The sequence below is a fragment of the Drosophila miranda genome, chromosome XL (assembly GCF_003369915.1).
Source record: "Drosophila miranda strain MSH22 chromosome XL, D.miranda_PacBio2.1, whole genome shotgun sequence".
NCBI lineage: Eukaryota > Metazoa > Arthropoda > Insecta > Diptera > Drosophilidae > Drosophila > Drosophila miranda.
Window position 1 is genome coordinate 17,442,363 of NC_046673.1, and position 25,003 is coordinate 17,467,365.

The following is a 25,003-nucleotide window of genomic DNA, read 5'->3' on the forward strand; positions in this document are numbered from 1 at the left end:
TGGTCGAAGCCGCATCTGTCCCAGAGCCAGTGGGCCCTGCGATCGATCAGAAGGCGGCACTTTCGTTCAAATAAATACGCACTTTATGGACACATGTGAAATGTGTACACATACACCCATATGCACATATACACATAGGTACTTGAGCTTTTCCAATATTTTGTTAGCCATGGAGCGAATTGTTTCAGTGCTGCTGACATATTTGGACCTGCAACACGTTGGACGTCCTAAATATCATCTGAAACCCATGGTTAAAGCTGACATAGTCTGTATGTGAGTCGGAGATCTTTGGGATAAACGATAGCTTCGCTTCGACTTGTAAGTACCGTACACCGATTTATTTATGTATGGGGTGATCTGCCTTAGTCCGAAACATCCGATCATTTCATATACGTATAGAGGTTTTATTTATTTATTTGTATTCGGCTAACGTATAGAGGTATTTTAACTATCAGTAATCCTTAAATTAAATTGATTTGTTTGACGGATGTATATTGCATTTGTATTTGTTTTGTTTAGAAATTATTTGGTCAGCTGTTTTCTTGCTGTTTGTTTGCCCTTATCGATCCTACACGGCAGATGGATCATTTCTGTTTTCACACACACACATTCCGAATTCGTTTAAGTACTGTGTTTGGGTTTTCATTTCGTTTAATAGCTTGTCTACGATTTCATTCAGGGAAACAGCTTGGCTTTTTTAATAGAAACAAAAGCACCTCCACAGAGGGCTTAGTATTGGTATTGGTATCGATGTATGTTATGGTCAGGGTCTATTTATATTTTATTTATTTATTTATTTAAGGCTGGTATTAGGGTTTTCAGCTCTGCTGTGAATAGAAATTGGTAAATTAACTAATGTTTGCTGACTTGGTATGCTCAAGAGATTTGAAGGTTCTTTATTTTATTCTTATCCTATTTTATGGTGTATTTTTATCCTTGACACTCCAGGAAAAGCGTTGAGCAGTTTCGTCAGTTAGCAGGTGTTCGGGGGTCATTTTTGCGTCCAGCGTCTAGTGACCACTGTGGGTAAAAGTCTTGTATCGTTGGAGGAATAGATCCCATTCTTTGGATTGTCTTTGGGATGTAATCTGGGGGCAATCTGTAATCATTCCCTTGGATGGTGACCTGGTGACTGGGAACTGGGCACTCGGTGACTTGTTGTTTGCAGGGATTTGCTTAGAAATTTTCATATGTACATATAGGAGTTTGTATGATCTAAATCGTATTATAATTACTGACAAAGTATAGAAAGATTTGATGGTTTTTGTGGCTTCAAGAACGCTTCTTAAATCTCGATTTGGAGTTTCGAGCTAAAAAATAAATGTATAACGGAACTGCGGTTATCTCATATCCGTATAGAGAACTCTTTCGGTTATCAATAATAATAATTTCTCCTCCACTAGAACTTATCTTTAAATGGAAGATTGTGCAGTATATCTATTGGTAACGTTTGGCTCAAATTATGATGATCTATTTGTATGCGAGAAGGCGTTTGGTTTGCCCAGCGTTTGGTTGGGGGAGGGGAGTGTCACAGAAGCAGTCGTGGCCGAGCGGTCTGACTAGAAATCAGATTCCCTCTGGGAGCGTAGGTTCGAGTCCTACCGACTGCGTATTTTTGTTTGTAAATATATATTCTTATGAAATATTAAAAGCATTAAAATGCCTCCGCGCTGGCCATTTAATTAGCCGCAGGCCAGCGACGAGCAACATTGAACATCCTCATCCTCAATGGCCACGGTCTCAGGCAGTGGCAGTGGTAGTGGCAAGGGGCCGGGGGCAGGGGGCAGGTGAATGGGAACAAGATGAATTACCTTTTGCCACTGCACGTGAAACTGACACGCCAAGGTGTGTGTGGCAGGAGGGATCTCTGGTAGACGGCAAAGCGGGACTTGAACTGAGTCAGAGACAGAGACTGATACTGGAACCCCTCTGAGGGTCCAGGCCATCATGCCACACATGGCTTTCAACACGTTTTTGGCCATTTCTTTGGCTGCCTTTAGCTGCAGGTTGCTGCGTGACGACTGCGACTGGGACGAATGATGGCTTAATTCATTTGCTCGCCCAAAATGCATTTTTAATTTAATTTCATTTTGAACACTGAAAACCGAGAACCAAGAACAGAAAACAGTGGAGGCAGAAGGTAAGAAAAATAAATTGAATTATTTACTCTAGAGAGAGAGAGAGAGAGAGAGAGAGAGAGAGAGAGAGGTGAGCATTAAAACGATGTTCAGGGCTCGACAACGAAACCATTAAAATTACTTCCAATATAGACGGACGGATGGAGGCTTTCGATTTGGATTAAGTGGGGGGCCCTGTACCGCTCTACAGATCCCCTACACTATCCTACATTCCATTTTAATTGCCGCCTCAATTATGATAAATAGAAGTTGCTCTTCTGGGGAGACTGAGGCTCTCACTCTCTATCTCTCTCTTTGCATAATATTAGAAGCAACCTCTCCGGAGCGCGGATTATACGCAAATCGTGATTGTTGGGCCACAGCTAATTTTCATATTTTTTTCCCTTTACCAACGTCGTTTTTCGTTTTCATGCATTTAATTGGAGTCTGGTCCGAGTTTGAGTTGGAGAGTCTTTTAACCGACTGCGATTACATTCTAATTATGAAAAATTCTTAATAGCCAAATGATACAAGGCGGAATGAACAAGAAGAATGCTCAGACGGATGGTAAATTCTTCTGATGAGCCGCAAATTAGGTAGAAGCCATACACTCAGGGCCTTCTTCAGGGCCAACTTACGAATAACTGAAGAAAAGATCTTTCAATCTAATGGAAACTCTTATTTTTCCCTAGATTTCCTTTTGAGGACAACAACAATGCCTGCCTGAAGAACTTAATCCTTGGATGAACATCGAAGATCTTTCAAAGATTTCGGATTGGAACTCCAAGTGTTCGTTGTCTCAAATGTCACAAAAATTCTCCCAGATCCTCACATTCTCGGCTCCCACATTACCCCCAAAAACATTAGCTTTTAGGCTTTTAAGAATTCAGTTAAATTTTGTAGTTTTGTAAAATAGAGGAAAGGATAATGTCACGCCTAACCAAATTGAACGATATGGAACACTTGATGCTGAACCACTGGCTGGATACGCACGACATCAAACTCGATTATCACACACGAAATCAGTTTCGCGATGCCCTGGCCATTGCCAGAGTCTTCGAGAAGATCCATCCAGAAGTCGTTGATTTGCACAGCTACATACCCCGCACCAGTGTGGCCATGATGATTGAGAACTGGAAGATATTCAATACGCGGGTCCTGACCAAACTCAATATTTGTATCTCACAAACGGATATGGAGAGGCTGGCCCTGGGCGCAGAGGGTGCCATTGAATCGCTTCTATATGATCTAATGGTCGCCGACTACAGCCTGATGAGGCGTTTCGATTCGGATAAATCTTTTAATCATTTCGATAATGTCGACTAAGTGATTTGCCAACTATTAATATTTACTACTGGAAACTATTATGCTTACAAACTATAAATTAATTAATGAATGTGTAAAAGATGATCGTACTGTTTAGCTATTCATTGAACGCAAATTTATATCTCTTGATAGAAGAATCCGGTATCTAAAGACAATTATTTTGTTTAATGTCCTTCCATATAACCTTTGGTATCTTTTCTACGAATATAAATATAGTTCGTCTTTGATATTTGAATATAAACATATACGTTTTTTTATATAAAAGCAATGCCTATAGTATCTCCTGCTAATTGTGTAATTCTTCGTCGCCACATTTTTTGCTTGGAAAAACCTTCCACAATCGACAAGAGTAGTCAGTCTTGTGCTTGTTTGCATATGGCCAAGAAATTGTTGTGGCCATTTATGAACTCAACGATTTCTATATGAACAACAGCCAACCAATTTCTATATATACATATACTTTATTTTTTTGGTCAGGTTGACGTGTTGTTGCCCAAATGCGCATATCAACCATCAAAATGCGCAACATTTCAACGTCTTCAACTTCGGTTTAAGCCACAGTTTGAGCCTCAGATTCAGATTCCGATTCAGCTTCAACATTCAGCTGCATCGTGGTCGTTCGGGCAGTGTGTCAGTTGGGGCTGCCAAGGATTTGAATATCGCAGCAGCATTTGTGTCATAGAGAATGAAATGATTTTTTGGTTTGCGTTTGCATTTGCCTTTTTGCTTGCCCCGCGAATGGGGCAACTTGAATGTTGCCGCAACATGTTGCCGAACGTTTGCCTGCCGCGCGGCGATCGCTTGTCAAATGTTTTGTCAGTCGCTAGCTCTCAACCACAAGGCACAAGGAACAGAAGTCTGGATACTCTAGCATCAAAAGCAGGTCAAACTTATATAGATTTTCGTATTAACAAAGGCCTTTCTTAGCTTACAGAAGCTTGTTGGTGAAAAGTTGTTGAAACATTTGTTTGAGGGCATTGTGGTTCGGACATCCCCACGATCATTTCCAACAAGCATAGGATAGGGTATGCACGACTATTGCCAATTGCACCATTTGACAGGCAGACAAAAAACTGGAGAATTTGGACAATGGAGAGACGATGACAAAAACAGCAGCACACGGCAACAGACAGCGGACATTGGCAATGCGGACAACGCTGTGCGTGCCTCCTGACCAAGACTCCAAAATACTCCAACTCCTCTCTCAGCGAGTACGTATCGTATGCTGTGCTGAGTTGGGTTTAATTGAATGAATGTCAATTTGCAAACGCACAAAGTGCGTTGCACAATCGCCACAACAACAGCAGAGAATAGCAGCAAGGAAACAATTGTTGTAATAGCAAAAATATCAACAACAACAAGGAGTAGTACAACAACAGCAAAGGAAGTAACAGAAAATAGCAACAAAAATTATAAGTGCGATTTTTTTTCAAATAGGAATAGGAGCAATACGATTTTGAAAATTTCAACCACAATTGATTACATTTTTTCAACAACAGCAATAGTTTTATTACAATTTTAGAAAATATCAATTTAGAAAATAATTTCGCGACAAAACACAAATGTGTTATTATTAGCTTTTAAATATTTGGGTTCGGTGGACCTTTCTTTACCGACACCAACAATAACATTAAAAACCTCAACAAACAAAAACCACGATCACCAACGATCTCCACCGAGAACAACAACAATAAACGAGGCGACGCGACGTTCGGCGGACTCCAAATAAATTTCAACCAAATTGCGAACGTCAGCGACGCTACTTATCAGCGGCATTTATCAGTGGGCTGGCTGCTGCTTGCCCCACTCTCTGTGTGCCCCATTCTGTGCCTCACTTACTCGAATGTGCATGCGTGTGCCTGCACTGTAAAGGCCGTATAGGCTGCATGCTTTATCGCAATATTTAATTGGCAAAATATGCGTCTAAACGCACATAAATTGCATTGCTAACGCGTTTGTTGCGTCTGCCTGAGTCCCTGCCTCACCTGCCTCACTCTCTTTGCATCTCTTTGCTTGTCAGACATCATCTTCTTCCTCTGCTTCTCCTGTGGCCACCGCACGCCAATTACCCTCAGCAGCAGCAGCAGCAGCAGAGGCAAGATCCACACGCAATGTCAAGGCATTTCACTCAACTGTTGTTGCAGTTGCAAGTACCCTGTAATCGCGGAGAGAACAAGGATATATGGCATTCAAGGAATGACAGAGGGAGCTGTTTCATTTCGATAAAGAACCCCAATCGGATGCTTACGATTCATTTTATTAAATCATCAGTCTTCATTGCCCTGACTGACTTCATGGCCTGTAGGCGTAATATACTTACGTTTCAAAAGACTAAATTTAGCTTTAATTAGAAGGTCAGGGTATCCTCAACTTCGTATATCGAATATTCCTATTTCTGCTGCTGCTGCTGTTTTTGTCGTTGTTGCTGCTGCTTCTGTTATTTGCTGCATCTGCTGCTGCTGCGGCAATTGCTGTGCGGTTTGTACATGGACATCACATCGGTTTGTATTGCCCCCGAAGATGGAGAGAATATGGTGGCGTTGAGGCTGGAGAATTGCTAACCTGCCGCAAAATGTCACTATTCTACTAAGACACGATTCCAAGCCTACGTTTACACTGACAGAACCAGAGAGTGGCCAGCATCTGGGAGTGAACTAAAGCGACGATCCGAACTAGTGTTGGCTAAGGATTTAAGTCTTTTTTAAATTTAATTTTAAATCTTATAAAGCACTTTGAAGAAGGCCAACGTCTTTAGTATTTGGTGATGGGAAAGCTAAACTCAGGAACTAACTGAATGCCCTTTGCTGGAAGTGAGGTCTAAATGTCCCCCAGGGGGACACCCTTTGTGGGACAGTGTAAACGTGGCTTAAGCCATTTACCATTTGAAGAGGATTCGCAGTCTTCTTCGTTTGGTTTCGGCTCCGGCTCCGGCTTTGGCTTTGGCCTTTGCGGCTTTTGGGGGCTTGTTAAATTGTCGCAAAGTTATGAGTCGAAGAGGAAACGACTTTTGTGGTCAAACTCCAATCGATGGGAGTCCCTCGCTCTTTCTCTCTGGGGGAGTACGGGAAGGCAGTCGATAGATTGACAAGTGCCTCGGAGTGACTGGTTAAATATGTTGGCCAGCTTGAAGCTCACTTGAGGAATGACTTTAACAGTTGCATAACCTTGAAAATGTTGCAAATATTCTTATGTACAAAGAGAGATACGAGTATATAGAGTGTGTGTGAGAGGGAAGAGGAAGCTCCGTCTCCGGCATAATAATTGAACTTGTCCCGAAAAACTTTTACTAGCACAACGACCTTCGGTTAAAGTTGTCGAAAACCTTTCCAACCAACATCTCTCTCATCCCATCTCTATCTCACTTTTGCTCACTTTTGTGTGTGTTTCTGTGTGTGTGTGTGTGTGTGTGTGTGAGTGTGTGTGGGTGTGTGTGCTTGGGAAAACTTTGTCTTAAAGTTCAAACTGGAGCAAAAACTATTTGCCCCAAATGCGGTGGCCACAATGCATTCCAAGCTTCTCTACTCTCTATATCTATGTGTATCTGGATACACATACATACATATATATATATATATATATATATATTTATATAGTATATATGGCGTACAGTCCGGGGTTACCATATACCCGTAAAGCATGCTCTGCGTGGCGCGTCTCCAGTCTAGAGTCTCAGTGTGTATATAACTCTTTTTTATTTGAATGCCAGCGCATTGCCAGACATCGCACTGTGGTGCAGAAGCACTTTGTAAAGCAATGAAAATGTATATTGATTCGATTCTTAGTGATCTATCGGGAAAGATCTGGTTAAAGATCTCTGAACACTTTTCAGCACAAATAATGCCAGTGGAAAGTTCGTTTGGATATTGATACAAATTTGTGTAAATAAAACCTAAACCTATATATATTTTAAGCTCTTATAAATTTTAAAAAACATTGTTAAATATTCCATTTGGCCTTTTTTCTTAGCAATATAAAAATTTAAACTATTTCCATGGCACTTTTGAATGGAAATTTAAAACCAGAAAAACAAGCCTTGAAAATTGAATAGATATCACGTAGATTTAAAAATTATTACCATACCATTCCGAGAGTCGAAACTGTGAAAAGAAAGGGTCTTCACTTATATTTGACTATAAAAAAATAAAAATATTTTATTTATTATATTATTATATTATTATATTATTATATTATTATATTTGTTTATATAAAATAAATATATTTCATATTCAAATTAAATATATAGATGAAATATGCGTCGCCTTAAAAAGAAATTGCAATACATTTAAATTTAAATCAAAGTGAATTCCATTTTATTTCACTATGTTTTTATCTAAAAATCGATTAAAATCCCAAGCCTCGAGTACTTTCTGTTTTGGTGCTCAATGGACTTTGAACCACTGTGCGACAACGACGTCGCAGCTGTTTTCGCGAGCAACTTGAGCAACGTCCTTGGCCATTCTACTGCTCGCACTTAAGCCTTTCTCCAGCCACCAGCTCAGCCCACATTCCCTCCCATTCCCACTCCCATTTCCGCACCCGTGCCCCCTTACCGACCCCTTCCCTTACCCCTTTCTTTCTACATAGACCCCCTGCTGTTGTTGTTGCTTTTGTTGGTGGCGTTGTCTGGCGTTGTCTGCAAAGTTTTCCATATTTTTAGTGCCAGCAGAGGAAGGAGGATGGGAGAGGGAGAGAGCGGGTGGGTGGGATGGTGGCAGCAAGCGGTGCAGAGAGAGAGACAGACATTTAGAGTTTTCCAGTTTCCCACTTTGCAATAAGTTTCAAACTTAAATAAGGATAATAAAATGCTGTCGACTGCACTTTTGCCCCCCTCTCCCCACTCTTTCTCTCTCTACCTCAGTATCCTGGGAAGCTCTCTCTTGCTCTCTCTTTCTCTGTGTATGTGTGTGTCTCATTTGTTCGCTCAGAACCCAGACTTAGGTACCTATACCCCATCTCGTTTTCCTCCCGTCTGACGTCCTTGGGTTCTGTCTGCTCGCTGTCTGCTGCTGCTGCTGCCGCTGCAACAACAACTGAAAGAAGAACAACGACTTTGCCTGCAACCTTGCCATGCCACACCCCCCAGCCCACTCCCCAACCCCAACCCCACCCCTTCTGAAGCATGATTCACTCTTGAACAACTTTTTAACATAATGAAATCAAATAAAATGTAGGTAGAAGCTGCAAGCGGATGCAGCTAAAACTCGGAGCTCGGCGACACCCCGTACATACATACATTTTAATGTATCTGTGAGTGTGAGTGTGTTTCTGAGTGTGTGTGTGTGAGGGAATAATAAAATATATATGTATTCCACTTGTCTGCGGTTTCGCTGCTCGTTTCCTCTTCCGCCACTGGCATCCCACTCTGTGGAACACTTTCGCTTTCAGCCAAGAGCTGCGAAAGAATGCAGCCGCAGATACTCGTGTGCACAGATTGAGATATATGTTCTGAGCAGCTAATGAGCCGCATGAATGCATATTATATATTGTCTATTCCGTATTGATCAGCTAATTTCTGTTGGAATTTGATCAACTTTTTCGTTGCTCAAAGTTGTGTCTTCATTACTGTATCTGTATCTTTTGAGTGATTCTTGTTAAAGACTCTTATCTACATGAAGATAATCAGTATCAAAGATACATTAAATTTAAGGATCAAGCAATAGTTTTACATCAAAGCTTCTGAAAACAATATTAATTATCAGATTTGCTGGGATTTACCGATGCTTTTCGTAGCTCGTACGTATATGTGAATCTTCTGTGGCTGTCCTTTAGGGGAAGTATATCTTCATGGGATTCAACAAAGTTGAACTCTATTTGGGGCTTACAAAATTATAAAAGATACTAAGATACTATACTTGAGAAGCAAGAATCTATTTTAGAGGAGAGGAAGGAGTCTATGAGGCAACATTTTTCAACAAAGCTCAAAGGTTATCTTGAGTGGACATCTCCTGTGTCTGTATTCTCTGATTCTAAGAAATTGTGCTGGGATTGTAACTGTATCTAACTATTTTTTATAATATTTGTATTTTGTAAAGCTGCATTATCTAATGTCCTTTTCAGTCCTTTTAAGATTTTCCAAGCCATATTTAGAACTGACATTTGGCTTGACTGGAATTTGAGATACTTTTCTTAGCCCAAGGTTACTTATAATGATTGATTATTTTGATAAATCCTTCAGTTTGTGTCTGTTCTGTATCCTCTAGAAATACAATATTTTTGCCCAGCTTAACCCATATACTCGTATTATATTTTGTGACATTTCTTCAGGGTAAAGTGAATAAATTCTGCATCCATTCCTTGGCTTACATCTTAACTCGTTGCCTTCAAAAGTTATCAGCTTTGAAGTATATTTATTTCTGTAACAAATATGCAATCTTTCACGAATGGTTGCCCATAGTTGAAACCATTTAGATCGACTCTGGCTTGGGCTTGCACAGGAAAAAGTCCTGTGTATTTGCATCTTTGTGGAGTTAAGCTTAAGAAAATATTTGTCAGATACTTAAGCGTTGGAAGTTGCTGGAACTCTAGAATTTTCTTTTGAAGCTGCTGCTGCAGATACTTTTGAATCTATTTATTGTACATTGTTGCATCAGTTTCATTGTGAATTTCTCTCTTGTAGGTTTTCCCCGCTAGAAGTATATCTCAAGAAATTTTTTAGTTATTCCTTTAATGGCTATAAATTCATCTGCTATTGCTTAGCCACAATGGTGTTATTTGAAATCGTTTCCCTGGGCTCCTGAGAAGCTCTTTTGCATGATTGTACATTTCAAGAGCTTTAATATATTTTCCCCTATCCCGCCTTGGTGCCCCTTAAAATGATTAGCAAAATCACAAGGACGAGGACGAAATGAGAATCGATGGACGGATGTTTTTGTTATTTGAACACAAAAGTTGGATGCTGTCCATCAGGGACTATATATACGTATATATATCTCTCCATTTGCGAGTATGTGTGTATGTATGAACATCCTTTTCGCCATCGCTTGTCCTTCTGGCTCTGACTCCAATTGAGCCCCAAAACAAAAGGGACGCTGCTCTCGGGCCAGACCGATTCCTTCCTTCTTTCCTTTTTTTTTGTTCCAGACAACAATTTAAATATTTTCTAACCAAACTGCAAATCAGTGGAACGTAGAAGGGAGCCGGGGCAAGTAATGACCCAACTGCGAGGCTGTTCATTTTGGCAAACAGCCTCTAGCACGCCTCGGACTCCTGTCACCACTTGGGATGCGACACAATGACAATTGCAGTGCAACTGCTACATTTGCTCAGCTCCACCTCCACCTCCACCGCCCCAGACATGCCACCAGTGTTCCTCCAAGCCCCACCCCTCCGTTGACAGTCTCATTTGTGGGCTGCCTCTTCTAATGAGCCCGACTGAATACCGAATCGTTTCAACCAAATTGTAGGCCAGCAAACCAAAGTTTCAAAGGCTGGAAATGTTGGAAATGTGTGTGTCACTATTTCCCTTCGATGAGAGGCCCCTCATATCGTCTGCTGCCTCTGATGCTTCAAGATATCTTCAAGTATGGCTCCAGATGCACTCCTCGCAGTACATAGGAATCTAGTGGAGAGCCTGCACCAGTCGATGATGCAGAATAGCTCTGAATATTGGCCTTTCCGATATGCAATTGATCAACTTCTCTTTTGTATAATGTACAGCGAGAACGAACGCCTCTGAGTTGAGGGTTTTGTCCATTCGAAATAATAATTTACGAGTGGGAATTACTAGAAGGAATTGGGTCATTTCTAGGGAGCCTGTTCGACGCTCTTCCTAGAATTAGCCTCGTGCAATCCTGGGGATTGGGAAATATATTCGAATTCTCCTTCTTTTTTTGTGTGTTTGCTTCCGTTTGGGTGCGTCTTGTTTTAAGCTTGACTTGTCCGTCCTTTACCAGACCCACTGCCTGACCCCTGACCTCTTCTTGTCCTTCCTCCCTCCCCCCTGCTGCACAGGACAGCTCATCCTGCGCTTCATTTCGTGCGCTGTCGTCCATCAGTGAAATAAAAATGTCACTCCCATTGCAATCCATCACGCGACAAATGTCTCTCGTCCCTGGACCCTGCTTCTGCTTCTGCTCCTGCTCCTTCTATCGTTCTATCTCTCACTATGTTTCTCTCGTTCTCTCTCTCGCTATCTCTTTCCGAAGTCCTAGTGTGTGTTTTTTGGGCGTAAATGTGCCGAAAAAAGGAGCTGTAGGACTCCTGAAGGATTTGCGGATGAGCGGGAGGAGGCGGAGGCGGCCCAAAGCCAAAGCCAAGCCCAACGAATGACGTGACATGGCAAAAACTTTTAGTTTTCCTCACAACACGCAGTGGGCGGCAAGAGGCGTGGCACATGTGTGTGTCTGTGTGTGTATTTGCAACGCTGCATTGTTGTTTTTTTTTTTATTTTTCCCTTTAGTTTTTCCCTTCATTTTTTTTTGTCTGCTATTTTTATGTGCCTTAGTCGGAGTTTGTCTTTCGCTCTCTGGCTGGAGATTGCATCCAAAATTTATGCTGTGCGGGGGAGGAGAAGCAGGAAGCAGGGAGGAGTGAGGAGCGAGGAGGGAGGAGGGTGAACGGGCCTTGGCCAAAATGGCCGCTCGAGTCGATTATTTATAAGCACTGACAGCGTCGCGTCAACTTGATGATAAACTATGTTTGCCGCGGCGCCCTAATTGAAAATAATGTTAGTCTTCCCCGCCACCAGAAAACCACCCACCCTTCCACCCCTTCCTATCCGATGGCCAGGTTTTGTCCATCCTCCAAAATGGAAGGGAAAAAGTTTCCCAGCAGCCAAAAACTGTAGGCGCACTGGACGTATACGCAATGTCACGTAGGCGAACGGTGTGCATCACTCCGCCCCCCCCCCAGAAAAAAAAGAGAGACAGACAGAGCATGGGTGGAGGGTGAAGAGTCGAAAGTGGCTCAGGGCGGGTGGGTTCTGGGGGGTGGCTCTACAAAAAATGGCGCAGCCCCCGAAAAATTGCAATCAACTGCAAAATTGCCGACGTAAACGATGGCCAAAAAAAGAGAACAAAAAAAGCATTTTATATAGGAGAAAAAGAGTAGAAGAGGTGGGGGGCAGAGGGCAGGCAGGCACGGAAAATGGCAAAGACTGAGGAAAGTAAAACGAAAGGAGAGGTCGCTAAGGAGAACTGCAGCCAGCAGCTGCCAGGACACGTACAACGACGCGTCGGAGACGCTGACGCTGATGGAGTCAGGAGCCAAAAACGATGTTTGCCACCCACTCTACCCAGGGACAAGTCTTCCACCTCATCCTCCATCTCCACCCTACGTTTTTACTTCCTTTTCAGCCTTTTCCGCCTTTTCCCTTTCCGTTTTTCCTGTGTGTGTGTGTGTGTGTGTGTGTGTGTGTGTGTATGTTGTTTTTTGCGCCAACCTCGTCGTAAAAACAAACTGAACTGAAAAGCAGCCCAAGGAAGCAGCAACCGAAAAGAGCCCCAAAAGCGGCTCCAGCTGCAGCAGCACCGTGGAGCCGACATCTCCGGGGAAAATGGATCGGAGGGGTGGGTGTGTGTATATAGAAGAGAGCGGAAGACTGTCGTGAAGGAGCAGGCCCAAGCAGCTCAAGCAAAAGGCCAAGGAAACGAGCAAATCAAGTGGCAGAAATGGCGACTAGATGTATGCCCTAGAAATAGAGCAAAGAAGTGACAAGGATTTATGGAAATGCAATTTTTAGATGTTTAACGGAACTATGGAAATAACGAGATATAAAGTGGAAATCATTAAAGAGAGAAGAAAAGAATGGATAAGAATGGAAGCATGAAAAAATCGATAGAAAAATATCAAAAAATTTAAAAATGACAAAGATCAAAATACGGAAGATCGGAGAGAATAACGGCCAAGAAATCGAATGGATAGAATGTGAGCACAAAACCATGTGAGCTTACCAAAAAGAAAAGAATGAATTTTTATTGAATGAAAGCACAAAGAATGAAAAAGGAAGATTTTCATCAATATGCTTTTTCTTGTTTTCTCACTTGCTTCGACACACAATTTGTCAGATAAAAAAATCGAAAATTTTTTAAGTATTTGCCAAATTTGAATTTGCTGAGAAATGGATACCTATAATTTGTACCCAGAGGAACGCGAGAAGCTCAAAAACTGGCTCAAGAATTGGAACATCAAGCTGGACTACCGCACCCGTCGCCAGTTCCGGGATGCACGGCCCGTGGCCAGACTCGTCGACAAGGTGCATAGGAATCTTGTGGACCTCACCATATACAAAGCCTGCACCAGCGTGAAGATGATGCAGAATAGCTGGAAAATATTCAGAGTTCACGTGTTGAATGTTTTGAATATAGGCCTATCCGATATGGATCTGGAGCAGCTGGTCCTGGGCACCGAGGGGGCAATTGAACAACTTCTCTTCTGCATAATGTACAGCCGAAAACATCTGAGATGATCCGCCCTACTATTTCCAAGAGCAATGAGCGTTCTACAATTCCAGATCTGCTATCAAAACTTTGCAAATGAATATCTGTTTTAAAGCATTTTCCATCACTCCTTTCGTTCTTTTCATTTTTTGCGGCTTGTCGAGGTAACCCACTGATTGGTCTGCGTGAATGTTAGGGTACTGTAAAAACAGGCAGAAATTCCATTAATTTTTGTCCTTCTTATCGCTCGGTGGCTCAGTGGGTCGTTGATGGTGGGTGGGTGGTTGGTGGCTGGTGCTGCTGGGAGGAGCACTCTATTCCCATCGCCCCGCTTCGCCCACTTCATTCCGCTTGCAATCTTTCGTTTTCAGGGTTCCCTGCGTGCCGTTGTGTGGCAGCTTTGGCTTAGCAGCGTCACGTGCTGCAGCGCAAACTTAACGCATTTCCGTGCCAAAGGAGACCAAGTAGGTGGCCCCCCACCCGAGCCCCGAAAACCGCCCACCACCCAACGATACCGAACGGGTGGTAGGGGGGCAGCTGCGTGCACAAGGACCTTATTGATGGCTGCAGCGACATGGCTACGAAAATTTATTGAAGCGTTAAGTTGCTGCCTTCGGAGACTTGGTTTAGTTTGCTCTCGTCTCTCTCCCACAAACTCCCTGACTCCCCCGGTCCCCGATGCCCCATCGTGCAGCATTTCCCAGCTTCCCATTTTCCGACTTTCCCCGCAGGTATGCACTGCTGCTCTTTTGCATGACCCCCCAGACCAGCGTCTTTCTGTCTGTCTGTCTATCTGTCTTTCTATATGTCCTGTGTGTCCTGTCCTGTCCTGTCATTCCTGGAATGTCCTCCCTCCTCTCCAGCGAGTGGTTTTCAGTGTATGCTTGTCCAGCTGTTGGTCAATACACGAAAAATGCATTACCACTGTGTAATTGTATTTAATTAGTTGTTTGACAAAGCCATTCCGGCCAGAAACAGACAGAAGCCCCAAAGCTCGGAAGAGCATGGTAATGGGCTGTTTCAAGGTGTTAAATACCTCTTCAAGAATGAAAAAACCACTGAGAATGTTAAGCAGAAGAACAAAATAAAATAAGAATCCCAAATTGAGAAAGAAATGGCTTCCATTACAGATATTTTGGATGCGACAGCAATCGGAGGACCAGGATATGTCGTCCGTATGGTCTCCCAGACCTATAGATGGACTTGCTTTAATTGACTCGACCGCTGAGGAAAATATCCATCTATTACATCTATTTGTCAATATCTACCCGGATAAACCCACAAAAATAGTTGGCATAAACAGATTTGATTATTTAAGTATTTTATTAATATTTTTACATAATTGTGTAGGCTAATATTTTAATTAAAGAATAAATAGTTCCTGAAGAAAACACATTCGGTCGTCTAATCAGTCCACTGGTTGGCCATGGCTTGGCCTTTATCGTACCTTCGTCCTTCGGGAAGTCCCTTTAGTCCTTTCCGATGGAGTGTATGGAGCGGTAGAGCACAAATCTGAAGCCTCAAGCTTCATGATAACGAGCCATTCTTGAGGGGACTGAATATCATTTACGAGCTGCCAGACTTGGACAGTTTTTCGCAAATTGAAATCTCATCTGCTTTCCGGGATACATATCTGCTTGGGTCCACTCGTTCTGGATGGACCCTATTGAAGAGTCTCGCCCCAGGCACTGAATTCGTGACGTATCCGGTGGTTCAGCAGCCACTGGTGCAACGTCTGGCCTTGCTGGTAGTTCAATGCTGTTTATTCTTTTAACTTATAAATGTTTAAGGAATTATTATTTGGAAATTATATCTAAACTCTAATTAACAGCTGCAAAGAACTACAAGCAAAATCCATGTTTTTGACCATCACAAAAGAAGAAATCAACCTTTCTACAATGATATGATGTGAGAAGATGATACTAGATACAATAATTTCAAAGTTAGAATGAGCTGGGGTTGATCAGAGATTAATTAAATGGAAAATTAAGCTTAACTTCTGGACCTTGGGGAATGACACACGACACTCTATACGACTATGGAATCCGGTGACCCACATTATTCAATGATTGATTCATGATTTATGCAAAAACTACTTAACTTATTATTGAAGAATCGCCGACAAAGGCCACTCTAAATTATATACCGATCATTTGCATTCAGCATTCAAAACCTTAAAGCAAATATACAACTATTTTGTCTATAATTTCAGATGTACAATATGTATGCATGTCGATTGTTGTCCTTTTTCCTACTATTATTCGACTAAAATGTTTTTACCCTTCTGTTATACAAACTTATTCGAAAAGCATTTGATGAATGAACTCTCTATTGAATTGAAGAGTGAAATAATTGGCAAAAATGAATGAATGAAAGGCATAATAATATCTCCTCCCTTTATTTTCTTTGACTGCACGAAAAGCCGAAAACAAAACTCGCTGTTTGGAATTTTTCTATAAATTATTTATCTAGAATTTCTCTCTAAATAGTAAGGGCTTCTGTTGTTCACTCTCGCCTCCTGCCACACTGCCCGTGGATCCGCCTCCCATTGTATCCCCGTTGGACCCTGCTCTGTTTGCAACGTGCACCATGCCAGGGGAGAGGGGGACTGGTGATGGCAGAGGAGCCAAAATGTGTTTATTTGCCGACTCTTCATGTCGATTAAGGCAAATTAATAGTTTATTTATTTTTTCGCCGCTCTGACATCAAAATAATTCGACAGCCAACATGGCAGGTGGAGTGGCAGTTGCCGGCGGAGGGGTTGGGGTGGCTAGCTAGCTAGGGGCTGGTGTGGGGGTGACAGCAATTTGGCAGAGCAGAAAAAGTTGGAAAAAACCACTCGAAAGTAAATAAGAAATTTCCCAAATTGTTGTGCCATTAAAAAATGAATTAAAGAAAAGCTTCGTGCATGGGAGCGATGGGCTGAGGAAGGGTTTAAGAGGGGACTAAACTGTTGTTTTTGAGTGATGGGCGCCATTTTGTTTTGTTCAAGTGTGGTGGAGGCGTTGTGGGGGGTGGGCGGGGGACGGGGACTCCTGCATTATCGATGAGGCGCCAAATTGATTCCAAGTGCCGTTACGTGCATGTAATTTGACTTCCACAAGGGTTGTCTAAGAGTAGGGAGTAGTGGGAGTAATGGGAGTATAGGGTTGGCTAGGGGTAGGGGGTGCCATGAGGGAGTGAGAAGTTGTTTCTAGCAACTCGAAAAACGCATAAACACAACAAAGGAGAAGGAGACAGCAAGCTCGCTAGAGGGAAAGAGAGGGAGAGGATGAGTAGCACTCTTGCAACATTTCGTGTTGCAGGCATCAGCAAAGAGCAGCAAAATGCAGCAAAGGCTCAAGAGAGCGCGCTGCCAAAGAGAGAGCGCAACTGAAACTGAAGTTTCACTCAAGCCGAGGGCAGCGCAGTCAGCGTCAGCGCAAGCAGCAGCAGAGGCAGTAGCAGATGCAGCAAAATGCAAAGCCCAAAGAGAGTCGCCAAGCATTCAAATGCAAAGCCCAAAGAGAAGCTAAGCAGGAGCCAAAAGAGAACAGCTCCCCAGAGCAAGCTGTCGTAGAGTCGTTCGGCCGCTTAAAGAGAGAGCAAACGAACGTGAACGCGTGCAGTTCGGAGTCGAGAGTCGAGTCAAGTGCCGTTGCTGGAGTGCAAAACTTTTGCAATGCTGACCAGCTGTTAGCCGTAAGAGAGCGAGAGCGAGACCGAGACCGAATGTGAGAGAGAGCCATAGTACGACCGGCTGGAGGGGGAGGGCTCGACAACGTTCGACTGCACTGCTTTTGGGCGCCTTTGCCTCTGCAGGCCCTGCACTCTGTCTGACTGTCTTTCGCCATGTGTGTGTGTGTGGCGTGTATGTGTGTGTGTCCGTTCCCTTGTCCTTACACCTCTCCATTCTACACTGCCGCAGACCTTCGGCCTGCGCCTCTGCACGCACCGTCGCTGGCGTTGTATGATAGCCGCAGCCGCAGTTCGGCCGACTGGCCACGCCTACGCCTGCAACACACCCACGCAAAAGAGGCGCTAGTTAGGATTGGTTCAAACGGCTGGACACGACATGCATGAAGCCAGGGCTAGGGACACGACACGACACCCCCCCCCCTCCCCTCCCACGAACACCCACCCGCCTACTACCTACCACCCCCCTCTCGACACTCGTCCTTCCTGTTGCTGTTGCTGTTGCTGTTTCTGCTGCTGCTTCTCCTCTCTTCGCCGCACTTCTTGGCCCCTCTACTGCTTCTCGTCTCTGCTTCGGACATGCCGCGTAAAAAGCCGCTGCTGCTGCTGCTGCTGCTACCGACGTCAGCGTCGACCTTTCCTGTAAAAATTTTTGGGGATTATTGATGGGCGGCATGCTGGGTGGTGGGGGGTGGACTGTGTGTGCATCTACTGCACACCTTCATCCCCTCTAAAGTTTTTGTTTTTGCTCTTAATTTTTTTTTTCTTTTATTTTTGCGAAAAGCAAAGTATATTGATTAAGCACATTTGAAAGAGAGAAAGAGAGCGAGAGAGAGCAATAGAGAGTGTGTGTGTGCGTAGGGGATGCGTGTGTGTGTGTGTGTGTGTGTGTGTAGGGTGGTGCGGGGAGGGTAGAACATAACTGCATAAATGAGGCTTTAAGCTTGTTAACAGCCAACTGACGCAGCATCGACGTCGACGTCCAACGTCAACGCGAACATCGACGCAACGCCGCTGCCAGCACTGTCCGGCGCTTCGTTTGGTAAAATGTGTTTTTTTTTGTGTTTTTTTTTGGTTGGTACTAGAGCTATGATGAGGCTGGTGGAAAACTAATCGTGTGTGTGAGTGTGTGTTTGGGGGTGCCTAGAGCGGGTGAAGGAGGGGCTCCTGGTTAATATGTTTCTCATAGTTTTTGTGTAGACACGGACACAGCATTCGCCTTTTTGTCCATATTTTTCGGGTTAATTACGCAGAGTTTTGCGCACAAATGTTAACGGTATTGTAGATAAGGGATTGTAAAATGGGGATTACCTTTAGAGGACATGATGTATGTACAATATGGGGTTGTTATATGTATTATAGAGCTGTTAAATAGAAGGGATTAGCACCAAAGACCAAAGGAGTAGATCGCATAAGGAACATTACAACTAAAGGATGGAACAGAGATATATGAAAAGAGAAATTTCATAAAAAGAAGGACTTAACACTACAAAGAGGTTTACCCATGATATATGGTAGAGAACTGGATACTTACGCAATTATACTTTGATCTATTATAGGATGGAGCATAAAATGGGGGAGGATGGAATACACGTTTTAATGGGAGATAAGAACATACAGAGAGAAATGACTAGAAGGCAACCTAAGCTGAAAAAGTATAAAACCCCTTAAATGACATGCCAAGGATTCTTTTTATTATAGACAACTTTATGACAACCTTTATCATTAGGAATCACAGGACTCCATCCTATAGCCTATAGCCCACCTTTTGGCAGCACTTTCAATCAATAAATTTTCCATTTTCATTATGTTGAGAAACCGATGATATCAAAAAGAAAAACCCAGACAGAGCCAAATTTTCCTTTCCACGCAACTATTGAGAATATGAATACATATCTCCCAAGCCACACGAAAGAGCGCAGGACATCCTTTATGTCCTGGCCAGCCGATTGCCAGAACTAACCTGGCCGAACACAACTGTACTTCCCTGTGGGTTGTCTCGAATCGAATTCATTTGCGAATACATCGCGACATGGCAATCGCTCTAAACAAACACAAAATGCAATAAATTCAGAGAACCAGAGAACCCAAACCCAAACCCCAAGCCCGAAACCGAAACCGAACCCGAAAATCGAATCGAGTGTGAGGGCAGGGGACCATCGATTATGGGCCCAAAAATCCCATAGCCGTAGCCGTAGCCGTAGCCGTAGACGACAGTCGACTGGCGTCGGACAAAAGGACCCAAAAAACAGGACCCGTTTTGCATGTGTAGCCGTAGCCCAAGTACATAACCAATAGATACGCATTGATATAGTTCTCCTCGGAAGAGGTTAACCAGACAGAGGGAAAGGGAGAGAAAGGAGAGTAAGGACTGGTGCCAGTGCCAGCCAGTCATAGACATAAACGAACCGGCAACCGAAACACACGAAAGCCCGAAAAACCGAATCCGTAACTGAACCGAACCGAACCGGTAGCGGTACTGTTACCAGGGTCCTGGTCATGGTCCTTCTGCTGGCTCGGTCTTGGGGAGTCTCCCTCTGACCATTCCCTATCCTTTTTTCCTTTTGTTAATTAAGTTTCGTTTGTTTTGCGAGCGCCCTCAGACCGCATCGTTGTCGTATTTGAACTCTGGCCAGGACATGCCTGGATAAGGAAGAAAACCCCCACCCACACCCACTCGCACACTCACACACGAGCTAAGAGAGGCTGAACCAGAGATACATGGGACAGGTGAATGAGATTTTATTTTATTTTCGATGCGACATGCGACATGAGACATGCGGGCGGTCAATCCAGAGTTTGGTTCAAATCAGTTCAGCTCAGTTCTCTTCGGCTGGGTGTTCCGGTTCATTGTCCTGGCCGAGGGTTAAACATATTGCGAAGCGGTTTGGATCATCTTCAATCCGATCCGCATTGGCCCTTGGGGGCCTTAAGAACCAGAAAAGAACTCACACCGAAATAGATTGATTTTTTGCCGATTCAACACAACAGCGGTGAGTGCGGTGGGTGGAGGGGGGACTTATGGCCAACTTACTTTAATTAATAACTTGTCAGTGTGCAAATGACATGGGAGGAAGCTACCAAGTTAACGCCCTTGGGCGAAAGCAATTTTCAGCTAGCTGGCCGTCAACTGCGTTTTGGCCAACATCTTCTTCGTTTGTGGCTTAGTGGTTCCTGAGTGTACAAAGAAGCAGGAGGGCGAGCCTTAAGTCCCAGTCAGATATGTTTTGGCTTGGGATTCAGTTGAGTCTAGAATATTATTGTACCATTTAATGGATATCATTATGTAATATCCTTTGATGTATCATATATATATATACTTTTTAATGGGTTCTAATAAAGAAGACCCACTATTGATGATTGTTGCGCTTTTGCAAGTTTTTAGTTCTGGAAGGTGAGATAACGAAAATGTGCGTGTGAGCATGAAGCAGAATTGCGTAAAACTTAATCGCAAGAGGCTAACTACGAAAACTGATACGGATACTAGCGAGCTGGTACGTAATTGACACTCAGGCAGAGAAAGTGGCATACAATGCCAACACCTACATTCAGCATTTACCTTCGCTTCGTTTCTTCGTCTCGCATTTGAGTATGCTTCTGTTTGACATTGACCAAAACAACATAAATAGTTTACAATCGTACGGTAAATGGTTTGAGGTTGGATCGTTCTTTTATCCGCGATAAAAATGTGCATTTCGTAGAGAGAACGAAAGTACTTCCCTTCGGTTTGAGGGAATTGCCATGTTGGCTAATGAGCAGTACAATCTATCAACTGTTGTATCATCTCTGTTTGCACTGCTTACTTTCTGGTGGATTCTCAGCTCTGCTTTATAGAGACAGCGCAAGTCAGACGCTTGAACGCTTCTCCACACCAAAAAAATAAACTCTTCGCTCGCTTTGCCACTTTGCCACTTGAACAGTTTCCACCACTTGCATAGGGGGTCCCCTCCGGCAACAACCGCTCTTCAGGCAAAATTGTGGAATTTCACTCAAAGGTCAAGAAGTTGAAATGCGAATCAAATAGAATAAATAAAAGTTCAAGACATACACCGTGCACCACACCACACCACACCACACCACACTCCCTTTTCAGTGGTTATATGATGACTCCCCCTTGGCCGTCGCCATCTCCATCTCCATTTTGGCCAGCGTGCAGCCATGTTGACCCAATTTTTTAGCCCTACTGTCGTTTGTCGGTTGCTTGTCTGTTTGTTTGTTTGTTTGTGCAAAATGGGTTAAAAGTTTTGTGTGTGTGTGTGTTTGTGTGTGTGTGTGTGTGTGTGTGTGTGTGTAGCTTAGGGGCTGCTGGCTGACTGGGGGTTAAGTTAAGTAAGGCAAACTTAAACAGCTCCGGCTCCATGACTCCCAGCTCCCAGCTCCCGGCTGCCGACTCTTCTCCTTGAATCTCTCCATCCCCCATGTGGCCCGCGCGAAATGTCACACAATGACGCAGCGCTTAAATGGCGTTTGCTGGAAATACAAAAGGGGCTAACAGGAGAGGAAGCTGCAAGAATGTCAGTGTCCTTCAAGGATACCCACCCCCGACTCTGACTCTGACTTTGCCGCCGTGACAAATGCAGGGTCCAGGGTGCAATTTAATAGAAAAAGTTAAATTAAACGCACTGACATGGGTTTTTTGGTATATATGGGGGGATTCAGAGTCCTAAAACTAGGGTGTGCCGCCATTGAGGGTCGTGGAAATGGCTTATAATCGTATATAAATTGACCGTGAATAAACGGACCATTTAAGATATACAAGTAAAAATATCTTACGTTAGTTTATCTAATAGTTATCCTTGGTGTTCGATGTCCTCCCATGTAATGCTTCTCCTTCTGAGCTAAAACTATTATAGTACTTCCCATGTACATTTGCCTCTCTTTTAGATTTGATCAGTAGTTTTCTGGGACAACTTTCAATGTCCTATGTCTGCAGTTTTGCACCCCATTTGTTAGATGATTGGGTAGATCATCTAGTAGGAGATACTTGCGGAGCTTTCCTGGCCTCATTGCAAGGCATGCAACCATCACCATCATCCTCATACTCATACCCATCCCCATCCCCTCCCATCCCAGCACCATCATCATCAGCCGCATCATAATCGCGATTAAATTGCAATTTTTCTCACTTAAAGAACGTAATTCGCTTCGAGCCAACAATAATGACGGCCAAGTTAATGTTTTGCTTACCACATTCATTTGAGCTCGCACCGAACTTTGGACACGGACATGGACATGGCTGGAGAAGAAAGGAAAACGAAACAGAAATGAATAGAACAAGACCGAGAAGAAGAGTGTAGTGGAGTGGGGTACTCGTACCTACCTATCGCTGTGGCTGTTGCTGTGGATGTGGCTGTGCCACGCGAAGGGGCGCATGGGGCCGGGTCTGCTGGGAGGATGAGGATTCAAGCAAGATGTGGCATAGTACGGAACATAATTAATAACTCAATCCAAGCGGAAACCTTAAGACAGGCATTCAGCTCAGTTCAGTTCAGTTCAGTGGAGTTTGACTTGACTTGAGTGGAGTGGAGAGTTGCGGATGGAGATGGAGCTGCAGATGGCGTTGGGGTTTGGGTTGGAGGGGGGGTTTTGCTTCTCATGTCTGCCGTTCGCAATTCGCAAATTCCAGCAATGTTTTCGCACTCTCCTGATGATGATGAAGTGCGTGAAACGATTGACTCCGTAAGGATGGTAGCGTATAGACCTCTTCAGACCTTCATAATTACAAGAATTTCTTTTTGTGAGACATACTTTCCATTCCTCTATGAATTGATCCCTCAGAATGTTGAGAGAATGATGTATAGAGTAGTACTATCCCTAAGTCCATTTCTGTATCGTTTTCTTTGCGTTTCGTTTGTGCCCACGCATCCCATCCACAAGGCAGGCGGCAATTAAAGTCGGCCGCGCATGCGCAATGGCAATGGCAGTGGCAAGGCGGAAGCGTCTCCACTTCTGAGACGCACTGCTTGCGCAAACCCGTGATTAAGTTAATGAATGGACTGCCAGACGCACCTACGAGTATCTAGTCCCCCGCCCGTCGCCCCTCCATGTGGGGAGCGTTGGTCTGTAATTAGCAGAGTGCGTCTAACGGCCTTGTACTGGGACTGGTACCAGGTAGTGCGGTGGGGGGGGGGAGACCCCTGGTGAGGTTCGGGCGGAAGGCCCACGGGCCGTGGGCGTATTGGGGAGGTGTGTTTGATTGTTCAATCATAAACGGCCTGCCACAACTGAGGCAGGACTAATGACAGTGCTCCGGAGGAGTGCGCTGTTTGCTTTCGCAATTAGTTAGGTAGCTCTCCCCACTCTATATGGTGGCCAAGGAGGGGACTACTATTGGGCTCTTAAGTGGTTCTCTTTGGCGGGGGCTGATCTTGATAAACGGCGAATGAATGGGTTTATAATGGATTTCTCCCCAAGCGATTGCATCACAAAATGATATAAAAGAGGGTTGCCCCATGAATGCAAAGAAGTGAAATAGAATGGTAAGAAATTATGCAATAATCTTCGGTGTGAAAAATTATACAGGATACAAGATTTCTGGTTGGTTCTTAATTGTTTCTGAAGATATTTGCCACAACTCTTAGATACATATCTGATGGAATCGAAGAAGTCCATAGTATCCCCAAGATTGATTTGAAAATCAAGCGGCCATCGGAGATCCACTTTTGAAGAGTAAGAGTCCTCTTACCAGGAAGCAATCAAAACCCGGAACAGGTTTACCAAATTTCACTTTCAGTGGGCAGCGGAACAACCAGGAGAGCAGGAGGAGGACGAACCAGCAGGAGAGCAGAAGAACGATCCAGTGCGATCAGCAGGCAGCTGCTGTCAGCAGACAATCGGCGCAGTCGAGTCGATTGATTGAGTCGCCAAGTCGCGCGCAGAGTCGCCTCAAATTATATCGGTATATTTAAATGTTACGGGTATTCTCTCCCCGCCTGCTGCCTGCTGCCTGCTGGAGTGTTAAAGAAATACTGTATGTACTCGTACGTTTTGCATACACCGATGTGTACATACATATGTATGTAGAGAGGCATTTAACGCGCTGCTTGCATGTGAAACGAACAAGTTGCTGAGGCTGGGGACCTACAGCAACAGCAACAGCTACAGAGCTACAGCTGCACCTGCAATGCATTTAATTGCAGTTAGAACTTGGCTTAAAGCCACAGTCATAACGGGGTATCTTAGCCGCCACAGCTCTTGGCTCTCTTCCGTTTCTGTCTTCTGTTGCTCTGTTGCTGTTTCTCTGGCCTGGTCTGGTCTGTTCTGGTCTGGTCTGGTCAGCGATGATGATGAATTGCATTTTGCACACTTTAATTGGACGAATGTGTAATTAAGTTGTGTGCCAGTTCATAAATTGAATGCAGCTCCTCCAACTTTTCAGCTCCAGATCCAGCTACAGCTACAGCCTCAGCTCCCACTTCAGTTCCGACTCTTCGCTCTGTACGGAGTTTGGGGGCCGCCAGAATTTCCATGAAATCTTCAAATCAAACAAGACACATGCGTTGCGCATGC

At 43.9% G+C, this 25,003-nt stretch overlaps 1 protein-coding gene across 1 annotated transcript; it reads left to right on the top strand.

Moving 5' to 3' along the window:
- Positions 1–201: 201 nt before the first annotated feature.
- On the top strand, positions 202–3,652 carry LOC108151801 (sperm flagellar protein 1-like). The gene is made up of 2 exons (XM_017280657.2): positions 202–318; positions 2,810–3,652. The coding sequence occupies exon 2, from the start codon at positions 3,045–3,047 to the stop codon at positions 3,441–3,443; it is 399 nt and encodes a 132-aa protein (XP_017136146.1). The 5' UTR covers positions 202–318; positions 2,810–3,044; the 3' UTR covers positions 3,444–3,652.
- Positions 3,653–25,003: the final 21,351 nt, after the last annotated feature.